Genomic DNA, 19,923 nt, shown 5'->3' on the forward strand with positions numbered 1-19,923 from the left:
ATTGGAACTTTAAACCTTGTAGTGAGTTGTGTATAAGTATTCAGAAATTATTAATAAGTTAGCATTGGCCCAACCCCTCATAAGAATCTGTTAACTGTTTTGGGGATATTGCTTAGCAGTTATGATGCGTAGAATGTCTGATTTGTTATGCTGTATAAGGGGCAAAAACATTCCCAATAGGATCTAATCTTGGCACAGTTAGACATACCTATGGCCAAAAAAAATAATTTTTTTTTAACCCAGTAGGGTCAGAAACGCATAGATCTGTTGAAAACTCCACATAAAAAATTGGGCCTGATTATAATACCTTCCGCACTTGACTGGTGGTGAGGAAGGCATCATTTTTTTTTTACTACAGGATTATTCCATAATGACTATTGTTTATGCAAAAGTTTATAATATGAAAAATAAATATATTTTTTTATTAAATAAATCAAATGGTACCCTTGTTTAGTCTCAACACTCTTTATTATACCACTAGTCCAACATTTCGGCCAAATCAGCCATCCTCAAAGACAGTCATCACCCTATTTTTTCAAAACTTTTAATTTTCGATTAATCAACACTATCAGTATCATATAAACAACCTGTTTCTATATTTAAATTTACATGAATCAGTGCATGACCTGCAGAATTCGAAGCAACTTTGTTAAGCAAGCTATAATGTTACGATTTATAATACATGACTAGATGTAGATGTTAGAGCTAGTTAATAGCTCTTTACAGTCAGCTGTTCCATTTCCCTCTTGTATTCATAAACAAAGAGATACAACTATTTGAATCATATTTCTGGGTAGCCAAAAAGGGTGAGCCCAATGTAAACGTTAAATAAAAAACAAACATCTCTTATAAAAATCACCTATTTATTATCATGGAAAATGAGTAACCAAACATAAGTATTTTCTTAATGTTCAAAAAGAGAGTGACTATTTGTTTTTGGAATTAATGAGACATGTATGCTAAGCCAAAAGAAGTTTCAAAAAAACTCAGACAAGTTGAAGAGAGCAACTTAGAGGGCATAAATTTAACATTTCTTTTTTAAAGGTTTGTTCTATTATTGTATGAGGAATTTTTTAACCTTTTCTGTCTCTTCCACAATCTTTAACACTATTATTTCTAGTAAATGATTTTCCACCATGCCCACATTGTCTTGTTGACTGCTGATTATGTAATAACTCTTATTTTACATTCTTGTCTAGGACGCCACCTAAGAGCAATTTTGTAGTTTTATACTTTCCGTATTTAAACAGTTAGGATGAAAATTGTATACATGATATAAGAAAAACAACTCTCTGTCAGATTTTCAGGAAAGATCACAAACTATGAGTTATCTTATCGAGATAAGTATATATTTTAATAAATAAAAGTTTTTTTTGGAAGTCTTTGGTTTTTACTAATTTAAATTTTTCTAACTTTTTGGGCACCCTGTATAACAAAATAATTTAATTTAATTTCAGTTTTTTTTTTAGACTTGACAAATAATGCATAAATGAATTGTGGATTAAAAAATTAAACAATTAAACTTGCTTAAATAGAATTTATTAATTAACAAAAATAAATACATAGGCTATTTGCTTTAAATAGTTTATCACAACATAAACTATAATACTATTTCATAAAATATATCACGTTTCGCACATAAAAAAGTCTTAATCAATTTTTTAAAATAATTAAATATTACAGTACATGTGTTCATTAAATCTCTCCTAACTAAAATTATATGTTACAAAATGAGAGTTCAAAAAGAGAAAAAAAGTATTTATAGAGGGATGAAGACAAGCTTATCCCATTGGGTTGCAAAAAGGATGTTTAACTGTGAGTCCAGACCAATATTCTCAACTCGCAGCAGCTTGGCTCTACTTTGACCTGGTGCTTTTGCTAAAATTGCAGTTCCTGAGACTCGCATTGTGTGTGGTTCCACTTCTTTTTCTGAACCAGTTGTGTCAAGGGAGACCTGGCAGGTTAGGTCTACATGAACTTCTTTCACTATACCCTTTTTGCCATTCTCTTCATACTGTAAGATAAATAAAAAAATAAATGAAAATTCTTTCAAAATTAAATAGAACTACTGATTAAAACATCTTTAGTTATATCTTGTTTGTATATATAATCTTTTATAACCAAGTATACACTTCTGACAAAAATATTTAAAGAAATTTTAAAAATAATAGCCAAAAAATTTGAAAAAGAAAAATGGTTCAAGTATTAGTTGAACTACTACTTACCACTTGTTGCTTCTTTTCATATTGAGGAGCATCTGCCCTGAAGACAACAGCCTCACCTAACCTCAGCTGGCCAGCGAGCACTTCGAAACTCATACCTGCTCGGACTGCAGATGGCTCAAATCCAAGTCCATCTGGGTGTGAGTCAGACCACATAAAGTTGTCAGGATTGTTTAAATTATTTGATTCAAAGACCAATCTCTTTCCATATCCCATTCCAATTGATTTCAGCTCTAGTGGCTGGCCACCAAAAAATGGGCGCCTTTTTCCAGCTGCAGGCCTTACCCTGTAGTGGAAGCCAGGAACTATTCTTGGGTCTATGTAAGTACCTATAATTAAAATATTTCAAATATTATAAATACTCTATTTTTATTCATAAGAATAAAATTTATATCTAAAGGTTATTTAGTCAAGATAATTAAAGATATAATCAGAAGATGGTCTCAGAGATCTAAGAAGTAAACAATTTTTATGGACCATTAATTAAGCTAGTAAATATCATTCAGAAGAATGTTACTGAATTATATTTAAGGATACTACATGTCTTAACAACTGATAACACTTAATCAAAATGAATCTAAATTTCTGACTAATCCACTAGAAGAGGTTTGTCCAAGAAATTTTAATATAGGGATAAATTTAAATACTTCCTTGGCAACAAAGTGGTTAAATAATCTGCAACATGATTGGAAGACCACATCTTGGTCAATAAAGAATGGCCTAATACTTTAAAACGTAATATCATAAAAAATCGCTTACCAATAACTGGGAGCTCATAGGTCTCAAGACCGATGATGTTGTAGGATGTTGGGACATCACCAATGTTGTTTCCTTTAACGACAGTGTGCCTGAGCCTGGTGTTAATTCCAGGGGTGAGGGAATAGCATCTTCTTGGGTGGCTGCCAACAGTAACACCGATCATCTTCGTCTTCACCTTCCCATCCCGCTTATTTTTTATACTAACAGCAATGCCACTCATCTAAGGAAAATAACAACCATACAAATCAACCTGACTGTTAAACACACAAAAAGTTTTGGCTAAAATAAAGCCAACATTAATTTTAAAATGATAGGACAATATTTGATGAAACAGTATTTCATTATTATTATTTTTTTCTATTGTCTTTACAATTTATTAATATTATTATTTTTAATATATTTCAACTCTTTTTAATGAATCAATCAATAGATGCATAGAACAATGATAATATGTTTATTGTAGAAGTACTATTTTTGATATTAAAATATTAAAAACCAAGATATGATTAATTAATAATTTAATAGAAATGTCTGGTATAGCAGGTATAATTGTACAAAAAAATATTCAAAACGCGAGTTTAACTGATAAATTTGCTACTAACCTTAATATAAGAAAAAAACTTTATTTTTTCAATAAATTTACAATGGAAAAGAGAATACTAATAATCAATTAAATAGAGAAATAAATAAAAACTATTTTTTTGTTTAAATTTCTAAGGGGTGAAAACTTGATTTGGAATTCAGTAGTGCAAAGATATTTTTCAAACTTACAGGAACAATCAATTCTGATTCCTCTTCGTACCATTCCACCTTGCAGAAGGACTTAACACGAGCAGTTTTCTCAACAGAACCATCACTTAAAATCCTATGGCCTACCTCTTCTTGAGGCATCTGTAAACAGAAAATAAACAAGGTCAGCTGAAATTCAAAAAGGATCTTCACTTATTTAAGTGTAGAGGGTATAATTTTAGAGTTGAGTATATTTTTAAAAATAATTTTGAACATTGAAAAAAGTAGTACTACAAAAGTGAATTTAAAAATTTAATAAATTAAATTTTTTTTTTCAAGTTTTTGAAATTATAAATGATTTTTTTTCTTTTTAAAAACATTTATTTTATAATAAACTTACCTTGTATTGAAATTACACAAGGAAAGTTGAAGCAAGAAACAAGCCAAAATGTGTGGCTTTGCAAACCATTTTCACCAAATAATAGTTCTAACAAATTATTTAGTGAATAATGAATTTCTAATAGTTATTTTTAGAGCAATAGAATGAGCAACTATTATGCTTATTTATTGCGGATTTATAAAAAAACAAAAGTTACTTTAAAATTGCAGATGATTATTAAAAAAAATCAATTTAATCATAGTTTTAGTTATAAACAGTAAACTATAAATTATATTGCATACAAAGATCAATGTTACTTAATTCAATCCTCTTAAATTAGATCATAACTTTCAAGTAATAAAACATGCTAACAGAATAGATTAAATTAAAAAATAAATTTCAATATTAAGGATGTATTAATTATCAAATTTCTAAATCTTGAAAAAAAATAAATAATAATATTAGTGAAATAAATGAATGTGATATGATGATTATTTTAGCACAATGCTTGATGAGAATGAGTAATGCAATGTGGTTATAAAGTAATGTACATAATGAAGCAATTCATTATTATTGTTTTGAAAAAAATATAAATGTACTCGAAATACAGCCTTACTAAAACACTATTAAGCAATATAAGAGAAAACTTAATCATTTTCTTACATATGGAGATCAAAACAATGTACAAGTACATATTTACTCTACATTAGACAAGACAAGACAAAAGACAATTACTATAAAAATTGAGGCATTTTCACGATAACAATTTGTTGAAATACCATTTGGTGAAAATGTTGCAACTGAATATGAGAGAATTGAAGTGTCTGAGAAAGTGGTTGGTGACTGGAGTGTACCTTTGGCCTGCTGGGTCACTTCAGAGAGGTCACTCATGTCCGCCAGTCGCAGCAGAACGTCTCCAAGGGTTGCCTCCTCTCGGCTGACTGCTCACCTCCTAATCATCTCAACATATTGTCGCCTCACTCCCACGGTATACAACCACATTCCTACCGCTCGCGACCCTAATCAACTATTATCTTTTAGCCCTACTGTCCCCCCATAATAAAGTAGATAAAATAGGCATTTTAACAACTACTAGTATATATGATATTAAAAAGACAGATAGCAATTCCTAAATCATTAAAAAAGTTTTCTGTAGGAATGTTCGTTGGTTTCTTTTGATATTTATTAACTGTTAAAATAAAATAGTTAATTTTTTTTTAAATTGAAAATAAAGAATAAAAACATTGGTACATCTAATGATTTAATGATGTAGAAACTGCTTTAGCATTGAATTTTCACTAGATCTTAAAAATTAAACTACAGTTATGTTTTTAAATTCAGAAACAACCAAAAAAACCAAATAATATCATACTTATTTTTAAAGTATGACTATCATTTGATTTGCTGAATTTTCAGTGATGGTTTATGGTATTAGACAAATTAAAATTATAGTGACTATCCATAGAGATAAATTTAAAATTTTATATTTATAGCATTATTGATTACTTTAACAGCCTTTTTAACAGTTTGCGATAAAACAACATGATGAACATAAATAGGCATTTTTGAAGGTATTCAAGATAACATAATATCAGAGAAATGTAAGAAAGTAATGACAGTGAATTATAAAATTTTTCAGTTATGTTAAATCCGTCAATCTATAAGGTGGCATAGCATATATCATTTGTCGCCATTTCAGATAAAATAAATGAAACTATTGCAATAATAATTTATTATGGAAGAATTGAAACAATTATGTATTCCCAGAGATAAATGTACCTTAATGAGGTTTTTATTAGTAGAGATCTGATAAAAATTTATATCACTGAATTAAATTTACATTGTTAGTAATCTATATGAGAATAAATATTTGTTTTGATTAATCTTGGCATTAGAGTAAGTATAATTCCAGCCGACTAATAACAATAACTACTTTTTTTTTTTTCTCTCAGAGTCAAGCAATCAAAGTCTTCTTTCCCGATGACGTGTAAATGAAATTTAGCTGCATTTTAGTCTATTTGATTAAAAAATTACCAAAATCCATCACTGTAGCTAGCCAAAGAGGAGTCCATTATTAAATTTAAATGTATCTCTTGAACTCCTTTTAAATAAAACATTAAAGAAAAGTCCAGTCTAATTTATTTTATTTTTAAATATATCATGTCTGAAGGAAATCATAAAAAAAAAAATTAATGATGTAATAATTCAATGCTGTTAAAATATAATAGTTCTTTAATAATCATAAAAAAAATCATGCCTGTTTTATCTACATGTTTTTATTTCTTTAATTATATATCAAGGTGATAATAGATTAAAGCATGTACATGCATGCGTATTTGACTTTGTGCAGATGATTCTACAAAATGCTGTTATTATACCATATTTGTGGTAAGCATTTCATGCATCTAGCAATATTTGATATATAATCAAAGAAATTTAATAAGTTAAAAAATTTGACAAAAAATCTCTGATTTTATACAAAATTGGAGAGTCTAATGTTTAAATTAATGAAAATTCAAAGTTTGTCCATTTAAAAATTTAAATTCTTTTTTTAAAAATATTTTGAATTAAGTTACTGAAATCAAAAAGCATTTTACGAATTACGAAAGCATAATAACCCCAAAAAAACACAAGGACAATGATTGCAGACAAATATAAAGTGACAACAAGTAAGGGTTACCTTTGTTTCCATAAAATGTAATTAAGGAACAGAGAGATATTACCTGGTTCTGTAAAAATTCTAGCGTGCCGACTGGAACTTGGTATGCATTGTAGACGGTGAATTTGTCTCCAGAAGATACTAACTCCAGTTCGAAGGCATAACCCATTTCGGATGAGTCGGCCCAAAAGTAGTTTGGATTGGAATTGAGGTTCCCTTTGCCAGGAGCAAAAGTCAATCTTCTGCTGTATCCTCGTCCAATACTCTGGAGCTCAAGAGCTTCACCCTTGAACAACCATTTTTCCTTGCTGCCATTCTGAAATTTTCAAAATCAAATTTATTTTAAAAATCAAAAATACATAAAAGATTTATGTGATGGTTTTAGGGTTAATGATACAACATGTCAGGTCATTTAAACAAAAAAAATTCAGTTATAATTTTTTATGTCGGCCTGGGTGATAGAGAAATCTGGTCGTTATAACACAAAGAGCTTCCTGAACTTTACTTTTAAGGGGGGGCATAAAAAACCATGGTCCAGAGCTTTGTATAGTGAGTTGCATTGTATTCACAAGTAGAACACTAATTTTATGCAATGTAGAAATTTTACAGACATCTCGACTCTCTAAAAACCAGAACATGGGAGCAACTGAAGGTAGGATGTAACTAGTAAACATACCTCACCTGTCTTCACCATTTCTATACACCAAATTTATAAGCCTCATAGCAATTCCAGGAAAAACCTTCTGACAAATAAATTGTTTATATTCTATCCGCCATTATACAATTAACTAAATTCTACAAAATGACTAAACTATCATAACAGAAACCAATGTTGTCATTAAAGCACTATTTTATAATATATGTAACCGCAGCCTTTGGTAGATCTTTCCTTATCCGTTCCTATTCCCTATGGAATTCTATTCCCTCCTTTATTCGTAGCTCTAATAACCTTCAAATCCCGTTTTTTTTTTTTTTTACCACCTTCTGTCTACCCAATTCTGGAAGAATAACAACTGAAAGTTACAAATAAGGTTTATATATTTTCTGTACTTAATGTTCCAGATTTTTGTTTATATTTATAAATATGTATATTAGCAGAAATTGTACCTTTTCATTTATTATTTTTAGTTTAATTGTATTTGATTTTTTATCAGTTTTGTTTTCTTTTATTTATAATCAGAAGTGTTTGTCATCTTATGTTTTATGATATGACATATGGTTTTATTTTATTTGTTCTATTCTTATTTTATATATTCTGTTAACCATTGTTCATTTTTATCTTTTTAAATTCATTACTTTATTATATTTATGACGTTTAATAATTTCAGTTTTATTTTGTATTTTACTCTAAGGCTCTAAAGACTAATTTTGACGCCTGTATATTATTCTAAAGGGATCAATCCCAGAATAAATAAAGAATATTATTATTATTATTATTTTTCCTGACATGCAGGTATGAAAACATAAACTGTTATTTGGAATCCCATCTTTGTAGATGATACGTTGTTATATCAGTAGTTTTATTAGATTATACTAATGTTGGACTGTATACAGAATTTAATCAGTCAAAAAAAGTATAGTGACATTCAAAATAGAATAAATTACAATAACATTAAAAGTTATCTTTTTGAAATAGATAAGGCCTATTAAATCAGTAGAATTGTATAATATGCTCAACTATACCTAATTCAAAGCAACTCTAATTTTGTTTTCCAATACAAGAACACTACTTGTTTGTTCAGGGATAGTTTTTATTCAGTTATAAAAAGTGCAACATCGTGGTCTAGGAATTTAAATAATATTTGAAATATTAAATTGAAAATTCTAATCATAAATTAAATAATAATCCTGAAGTAAATATTTATATATTTTTCATTAAATTGATGTATGAATAATTTATTAAAAAAAAAAAAATTCCAAGAAGATTTCTGAGTTAGCTACACATTTTCAAGGGTAGAGAGGCCTGTAGGAGAGTAACTGATTTGTGAAGTCTACTGTTACAAAGAAATTTCTGATGTTCTCAAGTTCGAATGGAAAATATAAGAGAACAACTAAAAATTATCAAAAATAAAAAACATTCTATTTTGTTCCCTATGATCTTAAAATAAATTTATAATCACAGATAATATATGTTGATATTGATTTATTTTTATTAGTAAATCATTTTCTGATATAAATATCATATATTAAAAACCATTACTCACTTCTTGAATAGGGCGGACTTTGTATTTATAGCCAGGCACTATTCTTGGATCAACATAAACACCAATGGCTGGGAATTCATGCTTCTTCAAGTTGAATACCTGGTACCTGGCAGGAATGTCACCAATTTGGCTCCCATCCAATTCAAGTGGTCTAAGAGCTTGCTGGGCACAGCTGCTGGGTATCTTAGCAGGCGTAGGAGTGTATACATCCTGTAATTGTATATAGTGAAATTGTAATACTATATTAACTGAGAAGTAAATAATTTAAAAAATAATATCAGAACACTAAGAAAACAATGTGAGGTTTCAATTTATACTAAGCTTTAACTATCTAAAAAATAACGTTTAAGTGTAAAATGGATATTAGTGAAAAGAAATAATGTTTTGAACTAAAAGAAAAAACATTTTTTTTTAATCAATCTCACTTTGATCAATTCCAGAGTGCTATAATAGCTTTTGAAATATTCTGCTAAAGTTTGATACAGGCCAGAAATCATTATAATTGTTTTTTCATTCATTTAATAAAGGTTACACGACTAATTCGACCCATAGCTCAAGGAAGAACATTGAAGACTGCATAAGACTATACTAAAGAGGAATATTCGGACGAATGCCAACTTGGCATACACATTCAAGAACTTGGCTCGACACACAGGCGCTGTTTACAATTATTTATAGTGTTTTAAATTATCCCCTAAATGTTCAAAATATACAGTCTATTTCAATACCATAATTTAACAGAAAAACTTTCTTTTTAAGGGGCAAAAATATGATCAGAAGAAATCTGATTTTATCTTTGATTAGATGAATTTATATCAACAAGGAGTTTTAAATAGGAAAATTAAGTAATTGGAATAAACTCTCATCTTCATTCTAAAATTCTGTAAAACTACTTAAATAAATATAGAAATAATTAATAAAGGAAGAGCTATAAAAATCACTAGAAAAACTACAAAATATTTCTTTTCTCATCTTCATTCTAAAATTCTGTAAAACTACTTAAATAAATATAGAAATAATTAATAAAGGAAGAGCTATAAAAATCACTAGAAAAAATACAAAATATTTCTTTTCACTTAAAATAGTTTTAGTACAAGCTAAATACACCTGCTACCACTATATACAATAAAATTGGCCTTTAAAAATAATTGAATTTTTTTTTTCATTACTCATCGTTCCTTGATAAAAAAATATGACAAAATTTCAGATACATATTTCAAAACTTGATTAACATTAAGCAGGCAACTTACATAACACGGTTTATTTAAAGTTACTTCACATTCTGTTAGTTCTGAAAAATATTTCATGATCTGATTCATGATAGTGAACGAAATATTGTGATTTAAAATTGTGTTTACCAAAAATATAAATGGCTATAAAAAATCACCATGAAGTGTTTATAAATAAAAACATGTGATATTAATTATTAAAAAAAAGGTACAAACTTAAAATTACTTATTTATATCTATGTATATACATTGTCTTTATTTGAACTTTTCTGATTCACAACCATTTCTCAAGATGGAAAAGAAATAAAAGTAATTAAATATAAATTTCCCATACCTAACCTAATATGGTAGCTTAAACATAATTTAGTCAAAAACAAGAAAAAAAAAAGAGGTAATATAATACTAATTTAGTATTACCCTGGTTAGTAAACCCAGGACATGTGGGAGTCAATGGTAATAAAATAACAAGAATAAGAAAATTAGTTAGTTAATTTTTTATTTAAATTAACGTGTAAGAAAAGTTATAATAATTTGTTCACACTTTCTTGAAGAATAATAGATAATATTTTCAAGTTATATAAGTTTATATAAATCTAAAAAATTACACCTTCAGATTTCTTTACACCTTTATAAATTCAATTAAAACAAAACAATTCTGCTTATGTCATTTTTAAGCTTATTATAAACTTTTATCACTAGGAAGTTATAATGATTTTTAAATTCATAGGGATTAATATTGACCTATATTTAAAAAAAAAATATATTAGACTTCAGAAAATAAACCTAAAGCTATATTTCATGGTTTATTAATTTAATATCCCCTAAACTAAAGAATGATGAGTTCTTTAAAACTTACCAAACTATTTAGCTTTACAACTGCTGTGCTAATTCATTTTAATTAATAAATAGGGGGTAATTACTTATATGTAGCATTAGAGACTAAAAGAATCAAAGACTGGTAAGAAATATTGTGTAAAACTCATTGTATATCATTTTCTATAATGGAATTGTATTGATAGTTTGAAAAAATAAATACCTGAACATAGCATTCACTGGTGAGACATAATGGCGCCGGGCTGCTTGAACGACTTTTATTGTTGACTGTTTCAAATTCATCAACCTGTAAATAGAAGTAATTATTGAATGATGATTTAATCAAAAAGGTGAATACACGAATACACAACAATAATGGGAAACCTCTAAAGAATTAGTTGAATAAAAATTTAATTTGCTTAATAATAGAGACAAAAGTGATCAGTGATGAGAGGCCATACATGTAAGCATTCAATCAGAAGCCAAACATGATTGGGGAATTCCTGGCATTCTACAAGAAACCTGTTTCATTCTATTTTTTAAAAAATAAAATTGGTGGATAGTTTATAAACTTTCCTAACTTCTGAATTTCCGACTCAAACCAATAATTGGTTAATACTATCTTTTGATATTAAAGTATCCATTCCATAAATAAATGAAATGAAGATTAAATGTTATTATATTTGTTGATTTTATGGGGAGAGGGAGGAAGTTATACAATACATTGGGCCTTCACTATGTTTTTTGACATTCAGAAAGGAGTGTTCTTTGTTTATGTTAAGGTAGTTAAGATTTTTTTGTTTCAGTTTATGAGAAAATAATGGTAGTAAGTTATAAAATGTACTTCCAATCCACAGAATCACGTGTTAGCATTTTTTTAAAATTTAAAATCCTGAATATCTATTAAAGTGGTTTATAAATGTTTTGATAATGAATTATGAAACATTTCTTTTCGATTGCTTCACTCAACAAAGTTCGATTTTTTTTTATCGAAGTAATAAAATCGCACTATTCATTCCAGGCATATGAACCACAATCTCAAACTCGTCATATAAGTTCATAGACGTTTTTAATATGTATTATATATAGTACATGTTGGTGCAGAATACAATAGATAAAAAGAAAATCCTGTCTTCAGAAATATTTTTATGTGTAATAGGCTTACTAAAACAGAGAAAATTAGAAAAAGACAAGAAATTAAATTTTATCGAAATAATAAACAGAAAATTAGTTCTTCTGTTTTAATTGCAACATTTCTCTGCAGAACATCATGAGAAATTTTGGAGTTTTAAGTGCGAAAAAGCAAGCACTAACAAAAGATGTCAGTATGACGACAGAAACACTTTGAAAGGAAAATTATCAATGATTTACTTTTGACCGAAGAAGTGAATATAAGAACAAAATCTTGAATACGATTTTTATTTAGGGATTCAATTGTCGAGAATTACATCAATGAGATAACTTGGAAGCGTAAGAGGATCGAGTTGCATAACAGTCGAGACACTCACCAAAGAGAACAGATATTTTTAGTATCATATCGAATAACTTCCTGCCCTCCCCACCAACTGAGCGGAAGTACCTCGACAAAGAGACACTCCTTTGGCCATCGATTAATGTTTTCATTAAAGGTTATCCGGAAGTGCATTTTCAAGGAAATGACCCTGTAATAATTCATAGAATAATTTATAACGCTTGTCTTTAATGCATTATTTCTTTGGGTAGAACGCAAGTACTAACATGAGAGATAGCATTGAAAGTTACATGCAAAGAATAATTTTACTAGTTAAACGTTTCGCTAGTCTATGCTATATAAAGTTATAAATACATAACAGCCTGATTTTGAACGAGATAAAACTTGTTTAATCGTGATGCCGTAGAAGTGCATGGTGAGATGGATTGGTACATAAATTGTTTTTAAACATATTTCAATAACAAAGGTGTTAGTGGTATACTGATGACGATGCCACAGATCCACATGAAAACATAAATCATCCAAGTCAACGACCAGACTAGATACGCAGCTGATTCAGCACTACGTCATTTCCTTTACAAACCCAGCCTCCTTTCCTTGAGGATAGCGTAATTGGTGATATTTCTTGAACTTATTTATTTTGTTTTCTCCCAATCTTGGCTTTCCGACTAAACGGGCATGATAGTGATGGTATATCAAGCTAGGAATATGCGTGCACCATCCTCTGCAGTAAACATATATATTGAATATTGTTCACTATAATTCGTGTTATTTAGGGCAGTCATCATCTGCATCGTAGCCTTAGTTTTCCAGCAGCCTCCCTGGAACTAGTCCGGCTGCTGTACACCAAGACCTTTGTAGTACAAGAAGTTCCGGTGTTACCAGCTGAGGCATTTCTCTAGCGATTAGAACACTGAGCCTTATCCTCCCTACAGCTTAGCTCTCTGGGCCTCATAGGGGGTCTCCTAAACGGAATGGATGGTTTGTGTCTAACCAGCAGCGATCTTCTTCCTCTTACAGCATTTTCGATACAGGATGTGGAAACATTCTGCTTCATGTTTAAGTAAGCGATGGCCGGGAACCGCTCTTACAAAATTTTATCTAAGACTAGCTTCCATAAGAAGGGACCTGTCACGTCTGGGCCAGAGCCTTGTGGACAGCCCTTCTCGACTGTATCTTCATTTTTGTAAATATTTGTTCAAATAAGAATCCTTTTGAAAATTTGATAAGTTTGACATGTTTCCTTACAAAATTGATATTAGATTTTCACATTCGATCACAATTTCTGAAGAATGGATGCCTAGTTTAATAAATGAGTGGATCAGAACGGAAGGAAGGGTCTACAAAAGCTTCCTTGAAGACAGTGTCAGAAGATAAACAGAACACTAATTATTGCTTTTGTAACTTTAAAAAAATATATTTTAGTATATATTTCTCTGGATTTACTTCTAGGGATAATTTCAACTCTTAAGGTATGTAAATAAAAATGAAGTTACGTGGCAAGAACCGAGAAAGGAATCATTTATGTTTTCTACTTACAAGTCTCAACTATCCACGTTTTCAACATATTAAAAGTCTATTGAGACAGCATACTTAAAAATAAATATTTTATAATTATTATGTGATTACATAGAACCTGTTTTAATAATCAACTTCTTCAAAAGAAATGAAGATAGGCAAATAAATAGAAAGGACAGTAGAGGTTTGATCTTGAAAGTGCTTACTGCTCAGATATTAGTTCGTGGATTCACGTTTTTGGTTGAATTTTCAGGCGGGGAAATAGGCCAAGGTTCTAGATTCTACAAATATCTTCACGCGCCAATTAAATTTTTAGTTCTTAAACGTTTATATTGTTTATAATAACGGAAAATATACAATCAAAAGTATACCCATGTCCAAGGAAACCCAAGTACAATTCTATATCAGGTAAGTTATCTAGGATGACAAAACTACTGAAGAATAGAGTCGTAAAAATCCTCGGATTTTGAAGGAACTAGAAACTGTTCTGAAAAAATTAGTGACTTAAAATGGAAGTCCAAACTAATCCCATTTAAATTCGATAAAAAAATAAAATAAATAAATATACAAAAATGATTAACATAAAAGAGACCGGCGAAATGACCTAGATCATAGCAATGCAATTGCTTAATTAGTACATCTTGATATGAGAATCGTCAATTGCTGATATTGAAGAACAATTATCGCTTTATTTGGGTTTGTGTTTGTTATCATAAGAACAAAAAGTGTTTTAGGAACAAGGTCTAAAATTAGAGTAAACAACCTCGCAATAAGTAGCAATCTAAAAAAAGAAGTCGCCGTCTAGAAATCCTGAATTACAATGCTCTTAAGAATTTTTATCAACAAAACGTGCATAATGGAAATATTTACAAGCAATTGCTGACGTGTTTAAAGGAAATGCTAAGTGATAATTTGTTTTAATTTTTTTTTACATTCCCATTTAGCTTTTAAGCAGTTTTTAATGGTTAGAAAAATAGAGCATTGAAAGTTTATGTTTGTACGTTTTTGTAATTTTGTTTATATTATCTTTTTAGAACAAAATATATCTGTAAAAAAATAATAAAAATACGATAGTATCGGTGGGTGTTAAATATTTAATCCAATGACTACCTCAGATATCAGATATAAGATCTAGTTGTAAAACAGCTTTATACCGACCTGTTCTAGTCGGAATGTGAAGACCAAGGTTATTTGTTCCAAGTATCCCACGAAATATAACTTAACTGTCATCGGGTTGTGTCAAACAATTGAATTAAGTCATTTGAGAAATCTTTATCTCCATTTTTATTCAAAAGCTGGATTTGCCATTCATATTTCCAGATTAGGGCGACCCAGATACAGTCCATATAAAACTGCACACATACATTAAAACAAAAACAAAAATTATGAACACGAGGTAAACAAATACCTTTCCGATAAATTTTTTTTTCGAGATTACCATAAGTAAATTTTTTTGGAGATGTGATGTTTCTCAAATGACTCATTAAATTGTTTATTATTTAACTTTATGCAACACATTGTACGGTATGAAGCTTTAGTAAATATTTTATTGTGGGTTGTGATTTTAATTATTAAACTCAGCAGAGTAAAGTTTTTTTTAGAAATTAATACGAAATGGATACGAAAAAAAAATAAAAAGAACTATTTAATAATTGCTAGATATTTAAATCCAGTGTCGTAGAATTACAGGTTACTTAACGAATTTCAAGTTTACAGGATGTTCCTGAAACTGAATTAAGTAAGACAAAATAAGTTAAAAACAATGAAATATTATGAATTGTACTATAAGATAATGTAATGAAAATTAACCTTGGTAGGTTACCATTCATACAAGTAGCGGGTCCATTCATTAAGTAGTTGGAACAATACAACACTAATAAAAACCGGGGTCAGTTCTAACAGACTGGACAAGGTGGCAACGACCTTTTCTTGCTGGAAACATTTAAGACACCAATATATTGTATTAGCTGTCTTTTATATTGTACTTTTTATATGATTGTAACTAACTTGAATATGAAATCATTTAAATGGCTCAATAATAATTAAGAAGAAAGAGTTAAATACATATATTTAAAAAAAAACCAACTGTACTGCTACAATCCATTAATGGTCAGGGGTTGAGTACTTAGTAAGAAACTTCCATTTCTTGTTCAAGGAGGTGATTTGTTCATAATCACGCTCGACCGCTAGGTCCCCCCCCCCCAATTAAGAGTACGCACTTCATAGAGGCTGAATGCGCCCCAAGAGGGCTCTCGAACCCACAGGGTTAACTCACGGCTACAAAATACAAATAGTCTGCCATTAAAAAAGTCTCATAATCTTAAGGTCGTGAAAAAGAATTGTTAACCAAATAAAATATTTATTTAAAAAAATAAAAATGTTGACATGAAATGAAACATGATTCTAAAAAAAAAAAAAATTAACTCAATAGTTTTAAAAAAAATATGGTGCCAAATATACAATAAAAAAATAAGTACAAAAACAAAAGAAAAATATTATTAAATACCTATTAAAATAAATACATTATTTTAATTTCTTTTTTCTTCATACACACACAAATATGTGCATTTATTGTTTATTTAATTTACAGTCCATTGTTTCACATACAATCTGAAATAAACTGATGAAGTTATTTTTTACTTAATCTATTATTGGTAAGTATAATTCCATACATAATTAGGTTTATGTAGAGTAATGGTAATTTAAAGTAGAACAAAATAGTAATTTATTTTATGAGCTTTAGATAATAATAGACAATCCTAAATTTTGGCTCAAACGTTTAAGAGATTGAACTTTAAACTCATAGTATAAATAAATAAACAAAACGTGATTAGAATATCATTCAGGTTAATGGGATAAAGGACTGAATGAATGCTTACAGATTTGGAATTTATAATACAAAATACATATAATTTTTTTTAACTCTTATTGTTCTGATAAATACTTAAGGATTTTTTTTAATTTGTTATCTTTCATTATCTTTAAATATATATATACCTTTGCGGTTGGGAAGGCTTCCCTGTCGTCCAGTAGTACGGTAAGTTCCTCATCTTCCAGATTGTTAGAGGTGAGCCTCCTGCCCCAAAGCCTCTGAAGACCCAATTCCTGGCTAATTTGCTCGGTAGCTGATTCCATCTTGGATTTAATTGAAGCGCTGTGACAATAATAACTCAACAACAAATAGTGTTATCTAGAAGAGACAAACCAAACGGTATGGACTCTTGCACACTGGAAGCCTCAAACTGAGCTCGCCCGCTTGGCAGCTGGACTTTTATCCCTTCAGTGGAGGTGCTTTCCTATTGGTCGGAATATTCCCCCACTCCAGGGGGTGTTCACGTGAACAAGGCGTGCTTGTACAGCAAGTCGTGCCAACATAGGTCGTCGATTCTTTAGCGTAGGGATTATTTCGAATCAATATTGCATTTGAATTTCCTGTTGCAGTTAGTTAAACAAGAAAAAAAAAAAGTAAAACAAAACATAATTAAAGATAACTATTGAAAAACTTATAAAACTCCCAGTTTATTACGACGAAGGAATTGCCACCTCTTCATTCATAGTAATACTCACACCAAACATATGTTTAAATAACAATAGATAACGGAATAAATTTAATTTTTTTTAATTATTAGTTCACGGGAGACCGAGCAATGGTCGGCATTGTTTTCTTTAAATTAGTTGGCACAAATTATAAAAATACTATTGATACATTAACTTTATTAAACCTACATCAATATTAACAGATTTAAGATGTAAAAATATTACGATTTGTTTATCTTATCCTATGTTTAATATCCCATATTCGGCGAATAAGGATGTTATTTTGTTACTGAATAAGAGTTTTCCTGGGGTAAAGCTTCAATTTTTTTATGTATAAAAAACGTTATTCTAAAATTACAAGCAAAATTCTTCCGTTGCATTTTAAGACCTGAGTAGACAGACGAACAAACAAAAATATACATACATATATGCAAGGATTAAAGAATTTGAGAGGATTTAGGAAAATGTGTTTGTAATGGATTATTGAAATAAAGAAAATATCACAATTGTAACTTATCGAGAAAGCATTATTTGTTTTCCTTATCTGATCGACTTCAAGCTGGAAATGGAATTTCCCCATAGTTGTAAGGTTCAATGTCTAACCTACTACAGAAGTCAATTCACTTAAAATAATTCTTACTGTTGTTTAATTTTCTAAACTCGAATTTTTCTTGATGGGGTTTAAAGATACGATGCCATCTGGTTAACTGTATCCTTATGGTCGCTGGAAAATCAACGTCTTGGGTTGGTACTCCTGCATATACCTGAACCGGTTAAGGACCCAATAAAATTGAATACCAACTTCAACCACCGCTATTTGTACTAAATACAAATATTGTATTTTACGACACGGAAGGCCATAGACATTTTAAAAAAAAAGAAAAAAAAACAAAACACAATTTTTAACTAAGATCAAAAGATCATTAACATTATTGTAGGTAAATATTTCTTTAAAAACGTGTACTTTCTAGTGTCATTGTTAAAAATACCTTTATGATTCCCCTAAAATCATTCTTTTAGAATAGACTAAAGAACTAAAATTATTCTCATTATATGGTTTTGTTGAATATTAGAGCAGGTATTTTCGGAGGTTTTGTTCTGCAAGTGTTAGCAGATGGTCCACTAAACATGCAGGCAGCGTAGAACAGCTTTGAAATGATAATTAGTTAAATTTCTTTTAAAAAATCCGTTAAAGCATACTCCAGTAGCTTTTTGTTGTAGCGGATCTAATATTGTTTTCACTAAAGATAAAATTCCAGTCTTTGTATAAAAAAATAAAGGTATACAAATTGTATAAATTGTTGATAAAATAGATCGATACTTCTCTAAGCATTGTTCCATTCTTGCTTCCTTAATAGTACTATAGGAATAAGTATAATAATAGTATCATAGAATAACCATATAAAATACACAAAAATCATTGTCAATTCTGACCCTATGATGAGCATGTTTGAACCCTTAGGTTATGGGAGGCAGTCAATAATGGAACCAGTCCTACCAACGTCATTCTCCAGTCAACTAGACATCTTCATTTCCACACGAGTTTCTCCTTAGATGTTTTATAAAAAATATGTCATTAAGATTAACATAATTGAAGATTCCTAGATTAGTTATATGATTTATCCAACTCCAATAATAAAACAGAAATGAAAATAAAACAATCATATAGGTTATTTGTTTGTATATGAATACATTATGAGATAATAAGACGTAATGAAAATACAACTAATAATTTCTAAGTAAATAAAAGTTTCATTTAATAGTTAATCTGTCTGGTATAACTATTTTTATGATATTAATAAATTCTAAACCTGAAAATGAATTTTAATAATATATATACGAGCCTCAAAACCATCAGGGTTGTCGTTTAAAGGTAATTATTAAACCATTTTTTGAAGGACTCGATATTCGGTTTGAAGGGAAACCTGTTTGCCCAAATTTAGCTATTATAGACCTCTAAGTTTCGAAATAATAATTTAGCACTGCCTATCGTACAACGGTGGCCAAAATTAAATGTAAAAATATACATTTTAAGGTGAAAAAAGGAAGTAAAAATCAAACATTTCATTCTCATAAAGATGAGCTCAATATTATACGAATAATAATAAATATATTAAAAAATTATTGTAAAAGAAGAAAATCGAATTATTATAATAGCTTACTAAAAGAAGAAACAAAAAGAGTTAATAAAAACACAGGAATAACATTGTAAATTACAATATTAGCGTAAACACCAGTAAAATTGTTAAGGGATTTCGCAATATTTTGACATGAGAACATTCTCAAGTGTTTCAAATGGCCTCTCGAGTAAGAATTTCCATGACTAACCCATTTAACAGGAAAAATAGAAAACGGAAAATTTAGAACTAGGATTGTCACGTTTTTGTAAAATTAATAATCAGT

General features: G+C 29.3%; 1 protein-coding gene across 3 annotated transcripts; it reads right to left on the reverse strand.

The window, feature by feature from the left end:
* Nucleotides 1-1,522: 1,522 nt before the first annotated feature.
* Nucleotides 1,523-17,238, reverse strand: LOC106682215 (uncharacterized). 3 transcript variants are annotated; one of them, XM_014422949.2, is made up of 8 exons: nucleotides 16,981-17,238; nucleotides 11,218-11,301; nucleotides 8,953-9,162; nucleotides 6,813-7,064; nucleotides 3,753-3,872; nucleotides 2,982-3,201; nucleotides 2,226-2,551; nucleotides 1,523-2,014 (listed from the first exon to the last, which is right to left on the reverse strand). In XM_014422949.2, exons 1-8 carry the CDS (start codon nucleotides 17,116-17,118, stop codon nucleotides 1,760-1,762), a joined length of 1,605 nt encoding a protein of 534 aa, XP_014278435.1. In that variant the 5' UTR covers nucleotides 17,119-17,238; the 3' UTR covers nucleotides 1,523-1,759. The 3 variants fall into 3 exon arrangements, with proteins under 3 accessions (XP_014278435.1, XP_066905511.1, XP_014278436.1); XM_067049410.1 differs by lacking the exons at nucleotides 11,218-11,301; nucleotides 16,981-17,238 and adding an exon at nucleotides 10,203-10,311; XM_014422950.2 differs by lacking the exons at nucleotides 11,218-11,301; nucleotides 16,981-17,238 and adding an exon at nucleotides 9,378-9,530.
* Between the last annotated feature and the right edge of the window lie 2,685 nt (nucleotides 17,239-19,923).

This window comes from Halyomorpha halys, unplaced genomic scaffold (genome assembly GCF_000696795.3).
Source record: "Halyomorpha halys isolate HHAL.00 unplaced genomic scaffold, Hhal_1.1 Scaffold396.1, whole genome shotgun sequence".
Lineage (NCBI taxonomy): Eukaryota > Metazoa > Arthropoda > Insecta > Hemiptera > Pentatomidae > Halyomorpha > Halyomorpha halys.

Bases quoted from the DNA above. Each gene is read 5' to 3' on its own strand.
- LOC106682215 (XM_014422949.2), bottom strand. From the start codon at position 17,118: ATGGAATCAGCTACCGAGCAAATTAGCCAGGAATTGGGTCTTCAGAGG. The intron at 11,302-16,980 runs GTATATATATAT...TTCTATTTACAG, and splicing joins AAGCCTTCCCAACCGCAAAG to GTTGATGAATTTGAAACAGT. The intron at 7,065-8,952 runs GTGAGTAATGGT...TGAAAATTTCAG, and splicing joins AAGTCCGCCCTATTCAAGAA to AATGGCAGCAAGGAAAAATG.